Source organism: Volvox carteri (assembly GCF_000143455.1).
Source record: "Volvox carteri f. nagariensis unplaced genomic scaffold VOLCAscaffold_51, whole genome shotgun sequence".
Classification (NCBI taxonomy): domain Eukaryota; kingdom Viridiplantae; phylum Chlorophyta; class Chlorophyceae; order Chlamydomonadales; family Volvocaceae; genus Volvox; species Volvox carteri.
Genome location: NW_003307594.1, coordinates 526,418 through 548,932, shown reverse-complemented (window position 1 = coordinate 548,932; position 22,515 = coordinate 526,418). Strand labels below are relative to the sequence as shown.

The 22,515-nt window shown below is 56.9% G+C and overlaps 2 protein-coding genes across 2 annotated transcripts; both read right to left on the bottom strand.

Annotated features, from left to right (window-relative positions):
• Positions 1–786: 786 nt before the first annotated feature.
• Positions 787–16,876, bottom strand: VOLCADRAFT_106802 (uncharacterized protein; the record flags this gene model as incomplete). Its single annotated transcript, XM_002955354.1, has 24 exons — positions 787–868; positions 906–2,792; positions 2,987–3,060; positions 3,129–3,260; positions 3,525–3,656; positions 5,357–5,404; positions 5,596–5,756; positions 6,199–6,378; positions 7,529–7,768; positions 8,132–8,574; positions 8,958–9,208; positions 9,605–10,126; positions 10,431–10,550; positions 11,191–11,320; positions 11,535–11,796; positions 12,179–12,374; positions 12,689–12,792; positions 13,289–13,382; positions 13,797–13,933; positions 14,235–14,388; positions 14,822–15,031; positions 15,924–16,076; positions 16,507–16,614; positions 16,694–16,876. 24 exons carry the CDS (start codon positions 16,874–16,876, stop codon positions 787–789), a joined length of 6,003 nt encoding a protein of 2,000 aa, XP_002955400.1.
• Positions 16,877–17,051: 175 nt separating this feature from the next.
• On the bottom strand, positions 17,052–21,486 carry VOLCADRAFT_76718 (uncharacterized protein). Its single transcript, XM_002955353.1, has 9 exons — positions 21,352–21,486; positions 21,240–21,276; positions 21,048–21,137; positions 20,834–20,941; positions 20,611–20,682; positions 20,156–20,236; positions 19,262–19,438; positions 18,528–18,662; positions 17,052–17,944 (listed from the first exon to the last, which is right to left on the bottom strand). The coding sequence occupies exons 1-9, from the start codon at positions 21,453–21,455 to the stop codon at positions 17,729–17,731; spliced, it is 1,020 nt and encodes a 339-aa protein (XP_002955399.1). The 5' UTR covers positions 21,456–21,486; the 3' UTR covers positions 17,052–17,728.
• Positions 21,487–22,515: the final 1,029 nt, after the last annotated feature.

Below are 22,515 nucleotides of genomic sequence, written 5' to 3'. Positions count from 1 at the left end.
ACGCCGAATGCGCACAAGTTGGTGTCCTTGGCCGAAGGCACGCTTGTATGGGCGAGTTACTTCTCCAACCCACCGGCCCTCGTGGGTATCAATAGGAATCAATGGATCGGCCCGTTGCGCCAAGTGGAAGAAGAAGAACAAGCATCTCCTCGGCTCGCGCGCCGCCGACGGGTCTTAAGACGTAGCGCAGTGGCAGTCGTGCATAAAGCACAGGAAGCCCGCCCGTTAAACCCAACAGCACGCGCATCAACCGAAACAACCCCAAAACGCGGACGCAGCAGAGCAATTCAACTGTAATCGAGACGCTTCTTTAGACACGATAAGAGCAATAAACGAAGTCGACCCTTTCATTACCATTATCAATTTACCGGCGGAAACAGCCGCACGGCAAGGGAAACGCCAGCAAATCACCTACCATACAATAAGTTTGCCAGGCATGGTCGGATGAAGCGCGACACATGCACCGACCGCTAAGATGTGGATGAAAGCCTAAGACTACACACAAACTCATTATATGAAGTAATTTGGTGACGGAAAGAAGCAGAAACGCAGTCCTCAGATACCGGTTGATAAACATGTCGCTGCTATCGAGTGCAGCTCCCCTCGCTTGCCAAACCAAACGCACAAACCAAGTGAATATGTCCACGGAATAATGGGGGAAGCGAACAGGCTTCCCATATGTACAGTTCCAGCGCAGACGCGGACGGACATCAAACGGGACGAGCACACAGCTCACCTAGCCAATCCAACCAGGTACCATTACAGGCGCCATTCGCGGCCACACGTTCAGTGCCGCCGAAATCCCGCCGCATAGATTTGCAGGAACACGGCATAGGACCGCCGCATGAACAGCTCCACACATTGCTCACTGCACGGATAGCAATTGCGCGAGGAGATGCGATAACGACGACACCAATTGGTCCTTGTTTACACCTTGATCCTGCAGCTGCGCCACCAGGCCGTTCAGATACGCCTGGTCTGCACCACTACCGCTTGGAGCCTGATGCAGGGCGAAGTTGGTTGCGCCGTTAGGGTGGATGCCGCTGCCACAGCCCGCGGACGCCGCCGCCATTGCCGCCATGTACATTCCCTTAAGTGCAGCCGTGCCTTCGAACGTCCTTGACGGCGAGCTAGTATTGCCAGAAGCGGTAGCAGTAGCCGAAACAGCGCCTCCGCCTGCGCCCTCCGCCGAACCCGCCTCGACGGACTTAGACGACAGCGGAGTCAGGGTGCCGCTATGCGACGGTGAGCCAGAGCTGATGTGGTCTTGCATGGACGGCGACAGCAAGCGACCGCTGCTGTTGCTGCCACCAGAGTTGCTGCGCCGCATGTTGTCGCCCGAGGCCGCCATTGGCAGCGCCAGTGCCCCAGAAGCTAGGGCGTTGTTCATCAACGGCAGCAGTGACTCCAGGTTCTGCAGATCCTTACTGCAGATCATGCCCAGCTTGTTGCCAGAGTCAGAGACGCGCGCATGGGACGCCGCCATGCCCGCCATCCCACTAGGCAGGGCCATATGGAAGTTGGAACCTGGGTCGCTGATGCGAGCCGGTGGTTGAGGACCACCCAATGCGGCCTCAAAGCCGAAAGCACCGCATGCTCCGTAACCGCCTAGGACCGCGGCGCCGGTTGTGCCGCCTCCTGTCCCCACGCCGCCCATGGGTCCGTGTCGCAGCTGGATTAGGGAGTCCGACTCAACCGAGTTAATGGACTGTGTGGGGTTCAATGAAGACAGGTCTCGCCGGTGGGAAGCGGGCCCAACCAACTCCCGCTGTTGCGGTGGCAGCTGGGACTGCATGCCAGGGAAAGCGCGCTCGAGAGCCGCTGCCGCAGCCGCTTCGGCTGATGGTTGGACTGGTGAGATGGAGCCGGCGGTGCCGCCAACGGTACCTCCAGTGTTCAGCTCGCGGGAGAACGCACGCTCCATAGCGACCGCGGCCGCATTAAGGTGCGCCGATGGGAGATCTCCCGACAAGGCGTGCTGCATCGCGGCAGCATGGAAGGGTGCTGCCATGTTCATTCCCATCCCCATCGCCATTCCCATACCCGCCGCACCGCCCATAACGCCAAGTTCGCTCGACATGCCGCGTTGCATGGTTGCGGCGTTCAAGGCCGAGTTGATCTCGGTAGAAACGGCACGCTGCATAGACAAGAGCATGCTCGCTGCGGTGGCGGCGTTGTTCTCGGAGAGGCCGTTGAGTGAGGGACGCGCACGCGCAAAGGCGCCATCGGGAAGGCCATTCATGGAAGCCCGCGCCGACGCGAAGGCTGTGGTGGTGCGGTCCGACAGGCCATTCATGGACGGACGAGCCCTCAGCAGCATGTTGCCAGGACCATGGGCATCCGGGGCACCAGACATGGAGGCGCGAAGCATCGCAGCGCTGGGGTCACCGGGCAGGCCCGACAAGGAAGGTCGAGCAGACATGAGCTCGCTCACGGACAAGCCGTTCATGGACTGGCGCGCCGACATAATCGCGGCTGCGTCCGACAGACCGTTGACAGAGGTCCGGGCGGATGGGGGTAACGGCTGTTGCAGGGCTTGCTGCAGGGCGGCGCTCAGGTCCGGCATGATGGTCGGCAGCAACGGCGGCATGGGCGCCGGTGGCACCGACTCCAATGTGGATGCCTGCATTAAACCATTCTCTTGCGCCATGAGGAGTTGCACGAGGTACTCCCGGTCATCACCTTCCTTGTCATCCACACACGGCACGCACCGAAGCTCCTCCGCGCTGTGCGCGAAAAAGCAAATAGATCGATTGCAGTTGCGACCAAAGGAGCAGAGGCGAGTCTTGTACCTTCACGTGCAAACACAACGAGACAAAATCAGCAGTGCGAAAGGCTCGTGAATTAAATCCTCAACAAAATCTCCCCTGGACAACCTCAAACGATAGGTATGCGCCATGCTTTACAAGATGCTTGTTGTGAATCGTTCAAGCCTCGACAACTTCAACACGTTCCACCTTTGCGCGCCCAGTAACAAATCACGCACCTGGATGGATGCAGCCAATGCTCAAAGACATTGTGCGCGTAGGTGCATCCCTCCCCGAGAGGACAAGTCTTTTTCTGCGTTTGGGCCGAGGAGGGATGAAAGGCTGGGCGCCAGATACCAGGTAGCGCCACCCCACACCTACCGCTTTCACTAGTGGGCAGAGAACCGCCTTGTAGTTAACGGTACGAGGGCATCGCCTCCGCGCCGTTTCTCCAATGTGAGCGCAGGGGCAAAGCGTCCACTTGTGCGCGTAAGTCTTGGAACAAGGCACCACCTATGAAACAAGGGATTCAACCGTTACAAAAAGCGCAGCCTAAGCATGCGACGCTCAACACAGCCAAGAACTATCTAGCGGACACGCAGCCAACAAAAGTAAGCGCGGCATGTAAGCGCCGGAACCTCACACAAAGTCAAGATAATATCGTTAAGCAAGACAAAGGGCTGACAGTGGCCAAACGTTCGTCAAAGGGCCGAAACCTTGGTTCTGAGTTAACCGCCGATGTGCAGTTGAAGTCCTGTCCAGAGGACGCCCACGTACCTTAAACTCGTCTGTCCAAAAGCTGTCTGGTAGATTCAATGACCTCAGTGCGCTGACGCAATCCTCGCCAGTGTTGCCAGAGAGCCGGCGAAGGAGACTCTCGTCCGCTAGCAGGTGGCAGAGCCTTGTCCCCTGAGCGCAGGGCGCTTGTCCAGGTGCCGAAATTGGTTGAGCAAGCATGCTGTCTCGACGCTGTTATGGGACCGACTCGCTGTAGGGTATATGAGTTCTCGAAGATGAATTACGATGGTTCTAGCGGTTCTAAAAATGTAAAAACAACCAAAAAATGACAGCGCTATATAATTGTTAACGCTGTAGGTTCTATATACCTTGCCTCGGCGGAAAGAAATACTGTGGCATTTCCGTACAAGTACAGAAAGTTAACATGTACGTACTATGCATAGGTGTCTTTTCTTTGGTAGGTAGGCCACCGGGTGTTTTATGAGGAACTGCCAAGAGTTTAGGCCTCGCTATGAAAGATGACGGTCATGCTCGTAATCGAGTCGTCCTCTCCCGTTCTCTCTTGCATCAAGGACACAATACTGACCTAAAAGTCCAGAAGGATGTGTTTTCTTGTTTGCTTGTGGTAAAGGCATAGTGCTATTTTCGCCCACAACCTTCGCATTTGTCGGTCGATTGTTGCTGTTCTATGTAACATTTGCCTTCTGACATGTTAAAAGTTTATCTGTTTATCATCCATATGCAATTATGTTCACGCAGAAGACTCGCAACTTCGCCCTAACCGCCCGGTCGCACCTAGCTTTGAGTTTCTGCTGTGCGCACCTGTGCCGATAAGGACCAAATATATAGGACTATCCTCAATTTTTATTTTGGGTTTGAATGAAGGAGTTTCCAAGAGCCTTGCCTTGCTTACGGCCAACCGACATTCAATCGCCGAAGCTGACCATGTACTCAATGGTTAATGAAAAAATATGAACAACTCAATAGCTTGTCTATTTTCCTGCAGCATCCATAGGTAGTTCCTAGTAATCGAGGTAGTTGGTAAAGGGTTTTGATGGACGGCTTTCTCGCGGAATGGCTGCAGCATACCTAGAGTCCTTTTGCATGAATGGCATTCCATCTTCACATTTTTTTGCGATCGCAGTGACACATTTGCGTTGCCTTGCTTGCTCAGTCGAATACGAGGACACGGCTCTCACACTCCCCACCCAGCTTGGAAGATGTAGAGCAACGTGTTGCAGTTATCAACATTGCTCACAGTGCGACTTATACCTGCAGCAACCCACCGGGCCGAGCTGCATTCATTCCGTGCAGCGTGACCTCCCCTCGCAAGCACGCACTCGACCATGCGCAGGAGTTATCGGCAAGTTGTTGTCCAGTGCTGCTCCGTGGGATCCATACACTTTCACGAGGATTATGTCAGCGACATACCCCCACTGGTCGTTTAACCACCCAGAGATTAAAAAACGTCCAGATGCGCCCCATGGCTGCTTCGAACACATTAACAGTTTTGCACCTAACCTCACGTAACAACGGAATCCAAATACATGATTCCCAATCTCTACAGCACGCATGCCACACTGCGTTGCCATTGTTGTGCGTCCCCGTGTCCCATGCCCAGATTGGGGTCCGGAAAAGTGCTTGTGAGTGAAATTTATCCAGCCAAAGACTCGATCCCTAAATCCCAAACACTTGTTTTACACGGGCCGAGGCTCAGCACTCTTAACTGCCCAACACGGGGCCGGATGGGCCGGATGCCCACCGACCATCACCTGCCCCCCTACGTCACTCCACCCTGCCAGCGCTAACAACCCACCCGATCTTCCGTACACTGCTACAGCTGGGCATAACCCTGGCACCCAGCCCCCCACCTGCCCCCCACGCGTTCCTGACACATCGGCCAAGTCCAACACACAGAGCTGCCGGCGGAAACGTTTTACATGTCATACGTGACGAGAGACAATGTCGTTCGGATCCCAAGCTTGGCCATCAGCAATCCGCAATGTGTCGGAAAACACCATGCGATGGACAGCCATATACCCTCGGCCCTCCTTCATGCCACCACTTTTGCCAAAAACGTCATGTCCAGAATCTTCATGTCGTTGCTCACGTCGCATTTGACAATACCGTCTGCATTGTCAATGCCGATGAGGGTGCCGGTTACGCCCAGCACGTCCTGCGTCTCTGCCTTGATGACCTTGACCTTATCGCGCTTCGAAGGCCGCACAACTGTTAGCGTACGTGCGTCGTGTGTCTCACGCGGGGCCCCGGCTGCGGAAACAACAGATAGGATGCAAGCAAGTGTGCGGCATCAGTACGAAAATGAAGTGAAGGAAATGCGTCGGCGTGCGTGAAGGATGAAGATGACAAGCTTCCAGAAACTTCTGAATAATTCCAGTTGGGAACGGATGGTAAGCGGACCCTGGGGAAACTCGCCATCCAGCCCGTCCGGATCAATCAGATTCACCGTGGGGTTTACAGCAATTGCGATAGCGCGGCCCTCACACGGTCGCTCTCTCGCAATTGCTGTAAACCACGGTGAAATCTAATCTAATCCTACTGGGGCTGCGGCCCTCACGCAAGCCCGCTAGCACGTCGTGGCGCAATCAGGCACCTGCCGACCAGGCACACCCAGATAACCCCTGGCAGGCCCTCCTGTCGTACACTCGCAATGGCCCCTCCCCCTCCCCCGTCCCTGCCGCCCGGTCCCTACCGTCGAGCGTGAAGCCAGCATCCGGCGAGTATACCCCCGGCTGCAGACTGAGCGTCCCATCGGGCTGCGCGGTCCGCACCACACACGATCGGCCATCGGGGGTCTGCACCAGGATGCCACCCCACGTGCCGAAATCCTCCATGATACCCAGCACGGCGGGCGTCCCCACGTCCAGGCCGCCTGGGTCGCCGTGACCACATGCGGGCATGATGCGCGTTAGGGAGGGAAAGGGGGAGTAAGGAGGTGGTTAAGCGGGATTGTGGCGAACAAGGCGGCGCTGGAGGATACGGGGTGCAATACCCCGCCACTACAGCTCATAAAAGCGGCAGCAACCAGCAACCAGCAACAACCCAGGAAAATGAGCTTAAATAAATATCGACTTCTTTGGGCGACTTCGTTTCAACAATGCCCGGGTTCCTGTAGCATGTAGCATTTGTAGTGGGTTATAAGCGATGGACCGCGATACGACTGCGCGGTTACGGTTATGCGACCAGTTGTAACCGGGGTGAGTGTGAATTTTTTGATTTATACAGTAAATACTTGAAGTACTAATGTAATCAAGGCGGATGACGTGTAGAAGTGCAATTACATACCGCTTGCATCGTTACGGCTCAAGGCAGCAGAAAACGTACATAGCCTCACAACGAAATACAGTACTGCCAGTACAGTACGTATCTAAGCCCTGCTTTGCATAAAGGAGTGATGCTTTTTGGCAAGCGAGGATAAACACTGAATCACTGATAGTAATATTCCGCGCTTTCTGCGGCCGGAGAGCTAATCCGAAAGCTAAGTTGATGGAACCGTTTCACTTATCAAGTAAAGTACATGAAGTAAATTTGAAAAAGGTTTACGTTTGTATTACTTCCAGGAGTCCATCGCCGCAACTTTCGCAAACAGCTGCGGAAAGCTTTGTTCGTCAACCGCCAACAGTGAAACTCCTCCCATACTTCTGGCCGGTCGTTATTGCGCCAGCTTAAGCGCGTCTTACGACGTGCTGTCGCAATGCCATTTGCCGGCGGCGCGACAGAGACCTTCCCCTTGCCTATGTCCCGCCGCATGGAATAACCAGTCCATGCTCTAAGAACCATTGAGCTTCGGCACGTACATTCACAGCCCGGTCCTCGCAACGACAAGCATCGGCGAAAACCTTGCCAGCCACTTGACCCCCACCGTAACCTATTGCACCCCATCCTGAAATGCGGGCCGTGCAAGAGACTCCGCCCCCCACATACAAATCTTCCCATGTGTGCGTCCTGCACGGGCACCCTCCCGCACCCTCGCCTAGCGGCTGCCCTAATCTCATGCAAAGCAAATGCGCCCTTGCCCTTACCCGGCGTGCCTGGCGTGTAGATGTGCCCCGAAGGAGTGAAGGCCGGCGTGTAGGCAGTCGGCATGCCCGGCGTGGGCGCAGTGAGCCCCGGCGTGCCCGTAGCGGCGTGTGTGCCGGGTGTATACCCGCCTGCATCGTAGGGCGCTCCTCCCGGCGTCGGCGCCGCGTCCACCCCAGGCGTGGGAGCAGCCAGGTAGGGTGTGCGGGCCAGGCCAGGTGTAGGCGCCAAATTGGGGGTACCTTCGCACCAAGACAACAAGTGGAGGGAGGTCGAGGCGCACGGGGTGGCGGCAACGGGGGGGAAAAAACAGTTCACAGACAATCTTGAAGAACGTGCAATGAGTGTTGGAGCAGCCCGGTCTGGAAGGACTGCACACCGCAAAGGCACATGCCATAATCAACCAGTAGCTGTAGCTTCAGCACGCGTGTAGGGTAATCACCGACACAATTCCCCGGATGGAGCCGAGATGAGCCGGAGTGGAGCACTCAAGACGCGATCCGGTCCCCTCCAGCAGCCCTAACCCCTAAAGCAAGTAACACCTCGTCTTGAATTCCCCTTAAAAACACGGTTACAAGGAGATATACCGCGGGATCAATACATACCTCCGTCCCCATCCTCATCAACCACTGCCAACGTCATCACTGTCCCCACGCCCCGAACCCCCCCGACCGCGCAATTCTCTAGTCCGAGCAGGCACGTACCCGCAACACCGTGAGGGTGTAGATGAAGGTCCGCCGGTGTGGGCGCGTGCATAGCCTCTTGCGGCGTGAAGCCCTGCGGCGTAAGCGCGGGCGTCATGGCCTGCTGCTGCGGCGTGGGGGCGGTGCCGCCGTAGCCGGGCGTGGGCGCAGTCATGGGCTGGTGCCGTGATCCGCCGTCGCCCCAGTAGCCGTCGTTCTCGCCACTCGTGTGGTGTGCGGGAGTGTACGGCGCATGGGCTGGCGTGTACGGCGCGTGCGCTGGGGTCATGGATGGATGTGCGGGCGTCATGGAGTAGTGGGCGGGCGTCTGCATGCCCGGGTGCGCTGGTGTCTGGGGCGGTTGCCTGCGGGGGACAAACACACAAAAAAATAGAAAGAACATGCACACATGCACAGCATCGGAACGGGGAGTGCAGGCGGGGTAGCCAAGGGAGGGTGGTTTCGATCAGTGAAAGCATCGAAACTATGCAGATTAGTGGCCCTCCTGCCCGAGGGGATTCCCTCCTGTTTGGCCCCACTTTCCACCCAACAGCGCCCTGCACCTTGCACCGCCTCCGCCGACCACTTCACCTGGGCCAAAACAGAGTCCTGCACTGTCATGACGTGCCGCACAGGACGCCGCTACGCAGCCCTTGCAGCACCTGATAGACACCGCCCCAGCCCCACTGACTTGTGTCTTCCAGACCCGCAACACCCCTACCCTGGCCTGACCATCACCACCACTCACCCGTCGGCGCCCCACCGGCCGTCGCCTCCGCGCCCTGCAGCGGCCCCGTAACCCCCGGCACCCGCGCGGTAGCCTGCCGTCACCACCGCCGCCGCGGTGCCCGACTTGGGTGCTTCTCCCAGCGTCACGTACTCCATGGGCACAGTCACCGGCCGCCCCGCCACTGCATCGAGCTCCAGCTGAACGTGGGTGGCGGTTTGCTGTTTGACACGGCCTCGGTAGCCGTTGTAGGGACCCTTCACAACACGTACCTGACCCGAGGAAATGGAGGGAAATGGCGTCGCGGGTGGCAATGGAAACACACAGTTGGCTACGTGGGGAAGGGGGATGGGCGGGAATGAGGGGGCCAAGGGCCAGGGCAGCTAGGGGCTGAGGTACGCATATGAGAAACAGCACAGGGTATGCGGCGCTTTGTTACCCGGCGCGGGCGCGGGTGGTAAGGTGTTCAATGCCGTAGAGGTGAGGGGCAATCCGCGAGTTGGTCGAGTGGGGGGGGGGGAGGAGAGCCCGTGGGTAAGTAGGGCGAGCCTGTCGAGACAAGCCGAGAGGTGCTACCCCAATACGTGCGGGCCCATGAGAATGTATAATTTTAAACAGCCGTCCCGTCGTCTTCAACAGTCCCAAAAATGCCGAGCTTCCCCGCTTACCACTTTCCCCACATATTGTGAATGTGGCTGTGCCTGCTGTGACCGCCGGCTGTACGACCCTCCACCGGCCCCGCCCCCGCCGCCGCCGCGGCCGCCACCATAAGAGCCACCGCGCTGCGGCAACGACATTTGGAACTTGCCATCTGCGCCGATGCCGCCACCGCTGCTCGACGGGTCATCGGGTCGCGGCGATGCTGGCGTGTACCGGTGATAGCTTCCACCTCCACCGTACGCGCTACCCCCCGGTGACGGCCCGACGCTGCCCGGGGTGCTTCGGATACTGCCGGGCGTGCCGCCGCCAAGGATGGCGCTGGCACGTGCCGAGTTGAGGGAGCCGCCGGCTCCGCCGCCGCTGGACGCGCCGCGCAGGCGAGTGGAAAAGGAACGCACGGCCACGTAGCCGCCATTCTCCGTAATTTCTTTGCAGTGTAGGAAAAGCGTGCCGCGCCAAATGTAGACGACGCTGCCGCCCCGATCCTTTAAGCGACCCGACTGGATCACCACATAGTCCTTTTCCCGGAGCTGCGGAGAGAGAGATGTAAAGAGGGGCCCGGTGTAAGGGAGGGGTTTCAGTTTGCATTGAAGGGGGTTTGACAATTTAAAATGGTACCGAGGAGTCATGTATACAGAGGCATAGTGTAATTTGCGGCCCGCGTATGCCTGTATCTTTATCCACATATGAGCTATCCAACAACACCGCAACCACTACCCCGGCTAGTCAAGAGCACTGCTTCGAATCCCGAAAGGTATCCCTCCCCCCCGACCCACACCCCAATGCAGTACATGTGCTGACCGGGAGGACGGGAATCCAGACACCCCTCCTTACCGGGTTTCCCGCCTGATCCTGAGTCACTGGCTTCTGCTTGAACGTGACCTTCCGCTGGATGTCTGTCAGCCGGTACAGCCGCACATCGGGCTGTTCGGGGGTGCCGTTGTTGGTTAGGACCTGCGCGAAATCGGGTAACCGACTTGGCATGTGAAAAGGAATTTGGCAGGCTCTGCTAACTCCGGAGAGCCAAAAACCCTCTGCGGTGTCCTACGTGTAGCTCGAAAGAGCAAAGAGAACGGAGAGTGCGCAGAATCCAATCAGAGGCAGCAACCCACTAACGAGCCTGAAAACGTCGCGCAGAAATGTGCATGTCATTGTGTATGAAAGCGACAGGCAGGTGCGTGCGTGCGTGCATGTGCGAGAGAGAGAGAAAGTGTGTGTGTGTGTGCGCGTGTGTGTGTGGATGTGTGTGAGACAGAGCGTGCGAGACAGAGCGTGAGCGTGTATCAACGAACGCATCCAAAGGCCGTAGAAGTTGCGTGTGGCAAAAACATTTTTTTATCGAATCGCCGTCTTGCGTTCGGTGTCGGCCAAGGCAACTGCTCCCGCCCCTCCCGTTCCCGCGCAGATCCACTCCCCCGGAACCCTTTCCCAGGCGATGACATCGTAGTGTAGCTCCCTAACCACTCCCTCTTCCCCCCAGCAAGGCAGGACAGTCCCTTGACAACGCCAATCCTTCCTTATGTTTCGCCATCATCATTGCTAACTGCCCGCAGGGCTGGAGACATTCCCCCCACATCGCGCCCCGCCACCTTACCCTTGCCGCGTCCTTCTCAATCTTGACCACCACACCGGCCGTGTTCTGGTTGATCTGCACCAGGTCATGCAGCTGGTACTCACCCAACATCTCAATGCCCGCGGCCACTACCTCACTCTCTGTCAGGTCCCTGAAGGGGGAAATTCGAACCGGGACGTGCAGGACTTGTGACAACAACACGGTGATGAAATGGCGCGAGTCCTGCAAAGGACTAGAATCCTCTCCTCCTGCCGCTTATGCGCCCCAGCTTACCCCCCGGGCAAGCTCCATGGCTGCCTCCTCATCCAGCCCAACCAGCCAGCACATGACGACCCCCTTTTTCCTCACTCCCTATTCTCCCGCACCTGGCAAACACCTTGATCTCCTCGCGGTTGGTGTCCGAGATGAGGTAGCACAGCGCCTCCTCCACCCGCACCACCATGCCCGTGTCGCCCGCATACTGGCCCGCCAGTACCCGCACACGCTGCCCCACCGAAAACACCTTTGTCAGCTCGTCGGGCTCAAACTCCACCTCCTCCGCAAAGCCCTTGATGTCTGGAATCGCCGTTACTTTAGCGCCATCCGCCGTGAGACCCGTAACACGTGCCGTCAAGTTCTCCAGATCACCTTTGATGATGCGCACCTACTCGGAAAGGAAAGAAGGGGCTCCCAAGGTGAGAGACGGAACGGCGGCAGGGCAATTTGTGGAGACCTAGGGGACAAACATTTGTTGCTGTCAAGGGCGGTTGTACATATTAATGATCAAGCGTCTACATGACCTCCATGGGACGATTGGGGAGGGAGACAGCTGGCAGCACCGGGTGGAGGAACAAAGGCTTTGCAGGTGGGCGGACCCGAATGACTGGGCGACTAAGGCAATGCACAGTTCCGTGGCTTTACCTCCGGCTTTTTACCGCTGTATGTCCTTGTATCATGGTGGTGAACGAGAACAAACTTGTCGTATACGCGTATGGGAAGCAGCACCCGCGCCTCAGACCGCACCCCCTACCCAAACCTCTAGCGCCCGTTCTTGCCTTGTCGCCCTTCATGAAGGTCCCCTTGTGAGCGGACGTGCCGTCGGTGGGCAGGGTAGCCATGAGGGAGGACAGGTCAGTGGCGGGTGCGTCGTCATCGCCTGTGGTGGCGCCAGCGTTGAAGCGAGCCACCTCCTCCAGGCCCGGCAGCGTGTCCAGCACAATGAGCGTCTGGAGGTAACGGGAGGCGCAGACAAGGAGCCATTATCCTGGACGGTGACCGGGGGTCTAGGAGAAACAAACATCACGCAAGATTTGAAGGAAACCGGGGTATCTAGGGGGGGATAGCGGTGGAAGGAGTCCAGGTCGTGCAGGTAAATGACGTGGGAGGTGGGTAGGATTTGCGGATATCGCAAAAGTCCGCTAGGACTAAAGGAAGGCAACCAACAGGAAAGGATCAGCGACATTCACCAGGCCCGGACAGAAGGCCTCAGCCCCGGCATGCACCAAGCAGCAACACCTCCTGGGGGCCCCGCACCACGTACCTTCATCCCCACTCGTCTCAGCAGGTACCCCCCCACAAAGGTGTGTGAGAGGACCTGGTAGGACGGCATGCCGTCCTGCGCGGGGAGCCGCTGGACCAGCAAGCCTGGCCGCGGGAAGGCGTGGGGAAAGACGATTACGGTCAGGCGGCGTGCAGGGAGGACGACATGATACATACAGCATCAGCATTCAGTTCCAGACGGGCCCAACGAGGAGATGTAGGATTAGATGTAGCCATTCAAGGTGCGCCTGAGGCTACAGCGATAGGGCAGGGGGATGTGCCGGGGAAAGAAGGAACAAGGGAAACTGCAATAGACAAGAGGCCGGAGTCAGCCCGTAGGGCCCGCATTAGGTCAACGCAATAGCAGAAGAACAGCGCTTAAACTGCCGACGTTGTGTCAAAGAGTACTGCGTGCGGGAACTGCACTGCTTCACCCACAATCCATGACTGGGTATACACCGGGTACCGCCCCTCCAATCCAATACAACCCCGCAATGAATTCAATTCGCGACCCCAGGCAGGTGCCTCAAACTCATCCGGGACCGGAATTCCTGGGCATATCATGCGCTCCTACCTAGGAAGCTCTTCCCGCACTACCCACCGGCTACACGGGCCTCCTCCGGATTGAACACCTTGGGTATGGGCCGCACTGTCGGTGCTCGACCAAAGGGGTTCTTCTTGCGCTGCTCCTCCGTCTGGTCGGCAGGAGGGAAGTGAGGGCCAAAAGACACATCGGCGGCCGCGCTCTTGGTACACATTTGGCCATTTTGGATTTCAACACAGAAATGCAGATGCCGTGTAGTTGATGCGGTGGCAGGCGGGTGGGGCACTAGCCGCCGAAATCCTCCTCGGAAACCCGCGGGTAGCGCAAGCATCAATGCAGGCATCCACCAAGTTCATTGGCATCCGCGCAGCCCATCTGGATGCGACAAAGCACAAGGCCCCAACCTGCTGCCGAAAGCTATTACACACGGCATCCTATTCAATATTCCACGCCGCAACTTTGTCAGGCCTCCATCCTCCAAAAAAGACAGATGCCGCTTCCCACGCGGTAGTTAAAAATGAACTGCACGCCCCCTATGTTGTTATCATACACAGCCCACACTCACCCTGTTCACCATAGCCGCGAAGTCCAGGCGATGCAGCAACTTGATGGTAGCTCGCCCCGCGACTGGGTCAACATCCACCACCCGAGCCAGGTCGTCCTTATACAGACCGCCGCGCACGCGAACCCACGTGTCGCGAGCTGAAAGGGATAGGTCGTCATGGTGGCGGTAGTGGGTGGTTGAAGAGCAAGGCTAGATAAAGAGATGAGCGGGAAGCCGAGCGCCACAACCCACTTCGGGTACGCGAGGGGGGTAACCTAGGAAACGTAGCCGATTCCCGAACATGGACGCCATCAGTCTTTTCCCAACCGCTTGGAAACCCGGCTCTCCCCCCTCCCATGAGGTCAGTATGACCCCGCTATCCTTCGGACAGCCACAGCCTCAGACTTGAGCCCCAATTCCCCTACCTGCCCTGCAGCTTTTCCCCATGTCGGCGCTTACCCATATCGTCCTTGGCCTTCTTGTTGACAGTCACCGCGTCCACCATTTCATTCAGCGGCACCAGCTTGGCGCCCTTGCCCACGTACACAGTTCGAAGGCCCCGGATGGCGTCCATGACGTGGGACTCCTTGGCGGCCTCCACGTAGATGAAGCCCTGAGAGGGAAAAGGACGCAGCCAGATGCTGTCGGTAATTTGGCAGGCGCGGCGCGGCCAAGGCAGCGTGGCAGGCGGCCAAGGCAGGCCGCCCCGGCAAAGTTTGGTGCATCGAAACGGGGCATAGTTGGCATAGCCAACACCGGGCCAGAAAACGCATACACTGGCGTGAGTCCATTTCCGATGTCTAGGACAAGGCCTGACGTGCTAACTTTACAAGCGCCTAAAGCCTGAGCAGCTTTCCTTACGCCTAGAAGTCCCATCACATTTCATGTTCCTGCACTTCCTTTCCAACGCCGCGCCACTGGCCTTCCCCCCCACATGCCCGCCCCATCCACATGTCCGCCCTCGAACCTTGAACGCTCAACCGGCGCATCCAGGCAAGTGGGCACAGGCCCGTACCCTTACCCGAGCCCACGACTGAAGGACCCACCGGCAAGTGATCCAGTGCCACCGCAGACAAAATCCGCAGAGGTGCACCCCGCTCCGCCATCGTGTAAGACTTCTGCAGCAGCTGCACTACCGCCTCCCGCTCATGGCCGGCCTTGCAGGTCACCAGCCAGAGCTTGGGGTCGTTGGGTGTGGGCAGTAGGCCCTGCTGGCCCACCACTCCCGTCTCCGCCGTGTCCGGAATGTCCTCGCCCTGCACAGGGAGAAGGGTATCGCGGGACCCCGTTAGTTTACCACCCCAACCCATAACGCAGATGGTGGTGAGGTGCTTTGGGGCCGTTAGAGACGCATTAGTGCCCCTTTCCAAACACCGCCGGGCTTCCCGCGATCCCAAGTCTCCCCCCCAGACGGCCCAGAAGTAGGCTAATGGTGCCAGGGGAGAGATATTTTGTGGCGTGGCGTCTTGAGCCTTCCATGCGGAACAGGTGTGAAGTGAGCGGTCCGCTCAACCGCCTTTGCAACCCAGCGGCCGCCCTCCCAAGACGCCACACTCCAGTGTCCCATGCATCAGAGGCAGCAGCCATAGGAACAAAGCCAGGCGCTGGGAGGTCAATGTGGAAATGGGACCCATGCAATGTGGCACCTCCCATGCAGGCGGTATGACACTCCGTCCCTCCCAACCTGCACCCCTGAGCAAGTGCCGTCACTCCGACCCATAGCCTATCAAAGTCTCCGCAGGGCCAGCCGCCAGCGCCGTGCAAAGGCGAAGGGGTTCCGAAGGGACATGCCTAGATGCACCCCTGCGAGGATGGCGATAACCACATATTCCCATGCCTGGCCCCCCTCATGCACAGCTCCCCGACTGGTGTTGGGAAGCGGCCACCGGCGGCCATCCCCCCTGCCAACACCCCATCGGACCCTGAAGTAATGAGGTAGAGGGTCGTTTCCCCGTCCTGTAAGATGCTGCATAGCTGTGCACTGGGGTCCACTAAACCGCCATCGTGCCCTCCGCGTGCCGCACGTTCGGCACATCCCGGGCCCGAATCGGCCAGCCTGCCTCCTACTCGACAGCCAACCTGGGCCGCTCTGCCCTGCGGTCCCGTTCCAAACCCGGCTGCACCCCATCGGAAGCCAATACCACGCACCGCGTAGTCCCTGTAGCGCTCCTCAATTCGGCGGAGAATGTCCTCCTCCCGCGCATTGTCCTCCTCGCGCGTGATGCGCCGGTAGTTCAGCGGAGCGGCTGCTGCGTCCGGAATCTCCACGTCACGGTCATCAATCAAATCCTCTGCGTCCTCCTGTGGACCCCAGCATGCCGCCAGGGCAAGAAATTAGACGACCAACCGGAAAACGGTGGGATCCAAGCCTGTGTGCCGGGCCCCTGGAGGGTCCGCAACCCATTGTGCAAAGGAAGCTAGTGGACTAGATCGATAGAACCCGGGTAGATAGGAGATGCAGGAAGCCGCTCTGGCAGGTGTGTGTTGGGCGGTTGGGGAGAGGTGTCAATATGGACGGGCCCGTGGTCGACTAATGCGTAAAACGCAATACTCCAACGCCGTTTCCATGATACGCGATGCCCAACCCCCATAAATGCAAAGTAAGCTCTAGAGCCATAGCTCCTGTCGCAGGTCCATCGGCAGATCCCAGGGCCGCGAAAACCAGCTTCACCGCGGCAACGGAATTAATTCCTAGCTTAAATTAAGTGCTGGCAACATTTCCGTAACTCACTTCGACCTCCTCTTCCTCATCCTCGTCATCGACGTCGGCAATATCATCAATAAACACCGATCGCCCTTTTTTCTTTTGCTTGTCTCCTTCATCATCATCATCATCATCCTGCAGGTAGAAATTCCTCAGGTGGGGCAAGGGACGCTAAACCGCCGAAAGGAAATAAAGGTTTGTAGCTGGCTCACACCTCGTCGTCCTCCTCAGCGGCCTCATCTATGAAGGATGCCCCTCGCCGCTTCTTTTTTCTGCTCGGCCCCTCGCCGTCGCTGCCTCCTGCATCCTCACTATCCTCAAGTCCGGCAGCTGCATCGTCATCCTCAAGATCCTCCTCCACATCGTCGTCATCATCGTATGTGCGCTTCTTACCCATTACGTTTAGCTTTCAGCTTTTGCAAAACTTTTAGCTGTATTAGGCTTCTAAACGCAAGTGGAAGACTACCCCAAAATGTAGTTTCAACCCTCCTTCATATGCCCTTAGGAAAACTGCAGGCATCTGCATCTGGGTGAAACCGTGCACGAGAGCAGTACGGCCTCCAAGGTCAGTTGACCGTTGACCAGTTACACTGCAGTAATTGCACCCGGCTTCACAACATCATCTTACAAGCGAAAGTATTGCTTGCCTCACACTTCTCTTGTGTGCAAATGGCTTAACACTAAATAGGATGAAACAGAGGACGCCTCACGATGGCGCAGGAAATTTCCTTTCCTTTATCCTATCTATTTATCTGTCACCACTCCATTTGCAAACCTCGAGCAAATTTGCAATGGACCATATCCAACCAAAATCGCGAGGTCTCGGCAAGCGGGACGACCGTTGTGACCCGAACACACCTGGCCCCTGGTCGAACTTTCCAAATCCAGCCATAGCCTAGAGGTGGCTCAAGTCAAGCCGCATGCAAGATCTACACACCTTACGTCAGAACTTGACCCAGTCGTACACCCGCCCTGCAGGCCCACCCAGCTTCCGCAGCCCTTCTCACAAACGGCGACCGCAAGGAGTGCAAAAGCTCTGCATTCCCGTTGCATAAAAAACATGGCCACCCGAGGCGTGCAGGACCAGCTGCCACCTGCCAACTTTCAGCGGCATCATCATCATCATGCATCACAAAAATTGTCTCAGGGGATGCAATACGAGCTGATGGCGCCATAGGTTTTCGCAGTCGACGACAGCGGTCGGCCAGATTCCCCCTGGCCTTTGAAAGTCCAAGTGCAAAACTATCCTTCACTCATCCTTCTTGCCACCGAACAGCCCCCCAAATGCACCAAAGGTAGCCTTGACAGCGTTCCAGTTCACGACCGGCTCATCGTACTTGTCAATCAGCTGCTGGAACTTGGGGCTGGCGCGCACCTTGACCAGGTTCTTGTCCCGGCGAATCTGGTCAAAGTTGTCAAAGCCAGAAGACATCGCGGAGTCCAACGACTTGAGCGCCTCCTCAACCTACAATATGCCCGTCACGACAAACCATAGCAGCCTTGGTGCTATGAAGTCTTGGGATTCCCCTTGCGTGCCTTGCACTTAAATCCGGTTAAAATTGGGACTTGCAGCTCGCGTCAGGTGATCATGATGCTGGACAGCTGCTTTGGAAACGAAGTGAGCGCCGGCATAACAGGGAGCCGTTCAATGCAATCATGCAAGATTCTGCGCTAAGTACTGCAGTGTCATATGCATGAACTATTTGCCGATGTGCAGGTGGACATCATCATGCTCGCAGCATGCTGCTGCTGCTGCTGATGATGATGATGATGATGACGACGTTGGGGATCGTGACGACAAGCGCGTCACTACACCCCGAGGACAGCATTTCGCACGCGAATTGCTTAACACTGGCTTCATGAACGTAACCCTTAGACCGCACAAACAAGATAGAGGGCCACGTCAGGAAATACGTCCTCCAAAACGTCCTGCGTCACTAAACCTGTTAATGAGACTTTCCAGCGGTGCAACCGAAGGGTTGTCCTCAGCATCTGGCACCCAACTACCCAACGCGGACCCGTTCCCCTTCACGTGAACCATATCGCACCTGGTCAAGCATGCTGTAGCAGCAAGCAATGTTGTACTGCGCAACTTTATAAATGGGCGTGTTGCGTGAAAAGTTGTCCCCAACGTAGTTGCGTGGCTCCATGGCAATGATGTTCTCAAACTCCACCAGGGCGCCCTGCACCGCACAACAGAACCCAAACCAACATAGCCAGCCACCAGCGGGCCTCGGTTTCCTACCACGATTTACTGGCAGCCCGACGCGGGCCGCGGGCCAACGTTGGTTGCGCAACAACACGTGTGCATCGCGTAATCCGATCGCCATTTGCCATAGGACATCCCAAATGTACTTAGGGTTCCATCCTAAACCCAACGCCGACACAAACCCAGTGGGCTGGATTTTGGTAGATTTCCACAGCAATGAAGCTGCAAAGCTTGAATCCGCATGCAACATGCTGCCGGTTCGTCACCCAGTTCCACCCTGTCGCTTGCTCGTACGCTGTGCCGACCTAACCACCTAACGAATCACACTACGACGTCCCGTCCTAACTTCGTGTATGCGCAACTCGATGTTCCAATCTCATTCTCTCAAAAAACAATCACTATGCCCTCTGTTTCGGCCCCGATCTAACCCATCAATGCCCTTCCGGGTCCTGGCCCGCAATAACCTTGCAAACCGCAGGCTGTCTCGCTCCGGCCCGCAGTGCTGCTCATCTACACCACTACCCGCCCGTACGTGCCCGCTCCCTGTCTCGCGGTACCCCTCAACCCGCCCACCTGGATGTCGTTCTCCTTGAACTTGGCCAGCGCATCGTCAAACATCTCCCGCCGCTTGCGCTCGTTCTCCTTGCGCTGCACGTAGTTGCGCGCCTGAATCTCCTTAGTGCCCGCGCCGTAGTTGCCGCCAGCGCGCTCCTTCTTCCACATCTTCTCCGCCGCGTCCACGCCATCCTCCTAATCGCGGTCAGGGGGGGTGTGCGTACAGGACGAGCTTGCACAGCGTATCTTTGCACGGAGCCTGCACACAAGCCATCGTCGTAGGTGCCGAGCTAATGCAAGGGGTGCTCTGGACAGCTGCTTAAATTCAGCTGACTGCGTGGCAGTTCTCAATAAAGGCGACCGGGTGCATGACCCGGAGATTAGCTCTTACTTCGGCACTTGTGGGAGGGACTCCAAGGTAGGACCCACCAAAGGTCATTGCGCAAGCCCGGGCCCCCGGCCAGCTACCGACACACCATCACCCTTCGCCCTTTAAAATGCACATGCATTGTCCCGGCTACAGTTAATCACCATCGCCCACCCACAGCGACAGGGTCGCATTGGTGTTGACCACGCTGCTAAACGTTGTCCTCGGCATCAGAGGTTTCGAAGCCCCCCGATTGGTAAATGCAACACCCTATTGCAGGCCAGCAGCGGCTGCTGCAACAACGCCATCAGCTGCAAACTGGGCTGACCCTAGGAGCCCCTTCCTCCCTCATGGTCCTACTGATTTTCAAAGCAAACCGATTTACGTGCGCTTTGGATGTGTGTGGGTCTATGGAGATTTGCCGCAGGGCCGCGCACACCAAGCCCCCGCGTTAATACCCCAAGTCACGGGCCCTTGTGCCACTGCATCACACCTGCCCGCTACCTCTCGCTCCAGGCCCCTCGCGACTACGCACGGCTACCTACCTCCAGCGCGCTGAGGTCGCCAAAGTTGCGCTTCAGCTTCATGTACACAGTGCCGCTGCGGGTGCGGATGGCGTACATGATCTGCGGTGCGGGAGCACAAGTGGTAAATAGCCAAATCCTACGCGCATCTTTTAAAAGATTGACTTGGAAAGGAAACATCGTGCATCGCTGTTTGAAGTTGCTAACGTGCGTCCTAACGTGCTTTGCCAGACACGGACGATGCCACGCAGACCCGTCCAACCCCGACCCCAGAGAGAAAAGTCATGCCGCCAAAGCTGTCAGGAAAAGCAAGGATGCTTAGAAGCAGCAGAGAGACCGTCACCAGGCTCCGCTGCACGTTCCTTACTTGGCCCGCAACTGGAAGTTGAGACATGGAAAGCGAATGATGGCTGGGCTGTGTCGTCAGAAGGAAAGTCAAAAAACCCAAATCAGCAAACCTCGGGATTGCCACCTACCTGACCGAAGTTCTCAGCCTTCCACACCTCCGAGCCGAAGGACGCGCTGATCAACACAATTTTGTCGCCGGGCTGCAGGGGATCGGCAAGTTATTGATTTATTACACGGTGGTAAGAATGAAACGACTTTCGCCCGAGGAATGTGTGCCACTGGGAATGTAGACGGTTGGCGAACACTCACAAGGAAGAGCGTGGATAGTTATTCCTCGCCCTTCCTACTCGCCTGTACACGGGCGTCGACGTTGCCCAGCTTTGGGTTCACATCGATGATATAAGCGCCGCCATCGTTGCCGCGCGCGAACTTGAAGCCCAGGGGCTTCGGCAGGTCAAGCTGCAGCGTCACACACGGGTGTAGCAGTCCACGAGGAGAGAGATGTGTTTTCATCATCGGACGGGTATATCGAGCATGTTACATTGAGGAGAGCAGAGATGCATACCTCAATGTACTCCTCCTCGGTCGTTGTAGCAGGCGGGCCAGTCTTGGTGCCAGCCTGCGCCTGAACCAGAACGTGGCGCCTCGCCAGAACCTGAAAGTATACATGATTACAAGTGAAGCGCCTTATCCAGGCAGGGCGATAACAAGCTTAAAGCCAACGCTCATTTTCTACGCAGGATAATCACCCACACACCTTGGGCCCCGAGGCGACCGCGAACGATGCGACCAGCCTGCAGGATGCGTATACAATAGAAGACAAGATATGATAAAAGGGATTTCAACAGTGCGGGAAAGCAACAACTGACCTGTCGCTCGGGCAGCGGGCGACGGACCGCACCATGGTTGCGCAAGGCAGCGCGCTGACGGTGCTGACCACCTCGCGGCGAAGGGCGGGCTTGCTGGCGAGCATTTTTACGACTGTGACAGTTTACGCACCGCGCCAAAGCAAAGCAAACACTTCTGAGCTGCCTGTCCAATTGACCTCACGTCCGCAAGGCCCCTCTAACCAATCCGAACCTCATCACAAAGGGACAAGGACTGCTTGTCAACGCTATTATCTGTATGCTAAGATTATGATAGTTCTTACGCTTATCTTTTTACTTTGCAATCGTTTTGCATCTTGCAACAGTCGGAAAATGTAACAGGCACTGGTCACTTGCACAAACCCGCAATATAGCTGCGCCAATTCGGGACATAAATTGCTTGTCCATACATAAGCTGGCTTATTATGGCGAGCGGTTGCAGCTAAAATCTGCCAGGCATTCCGCTCTCTCCTGTTGCCGGTCTTGTTTGCTGCTTCGGCGTTGATCTCCTTTCTACACTATGCACAGAGTGAGCTCTTCCAGGGCTCCCTGTTCTCTCCTGGACAACCACTAAGCTTGTCCATAAAGGTGCTCTCAATTGTGGCTAAGGAAAAGCTTACCCGTGTTTTAAGCCAGGCGGGTGAACCTCTCAGCTGACCCAGTATGGCCCTGGCGTAGGGCTTTTTCCCCAAACCGTGGCTGGATTCGGGATAGCAACTGCAATGGGTGATATAAACTCGGTCCCGGTGATAAGGTTATCCTGTATGCTCTGTGTAGTGCACTGGACCGCACCCTTTCGAACCTCACCTGCCCGGCCACCTTTGCTCATGTTTGTTGGTGTCACTATCAGCTCACATATGGACAGGGCCGTGAGGCATCTGTGTACTGGTGCTCGTTGACAGAATCTTCACCAACGGAATGCGCATGCAGTACAAAGCATGTCGTGTTGCCGCTTAAACCAGCTCTTGAGCGTACTTTGTTGGTGTTTACTAAACCCCCCACACGACTCCTTTTGCCTGTATTACTTCGCTTCCAGGGTTTGACAATCACCGTACCAGACCAACACATGCCCCAATGAGCAAAATCAACGTCACGCGCCAATTGAGTTAGTCATATGCGACTTAGTCATGTACCATCACTAACCAGAAACTAGCGTCCGTCCTCACG

Bases quoted from the DNA above. Each gene is read 5' to 3' on its own strand.
- VOLCADRAFT_76718 (XM_002955353.1), bottom strand. From the start codon at position 21,455: ATGCTCGCCAGCAAGCCCGCCCTTCGCCGCGAGGTGGTCAGCACCGTC. The intron at 20,942-21,047 runs GTATGCATCTCT...GTGACGCTGCAG, and splicing joins CCGAGGAGGAGTACATTGAG to CTTGACCTGCCGAAGCCCCT. The intron at 19,439-20,155 runs GTAGGTAGCCGT...GACCGCGATTAG, and splicing joins GCGACCTCAGCGCGCTGGAG to GAGGATGGCGTGGACGCGGC.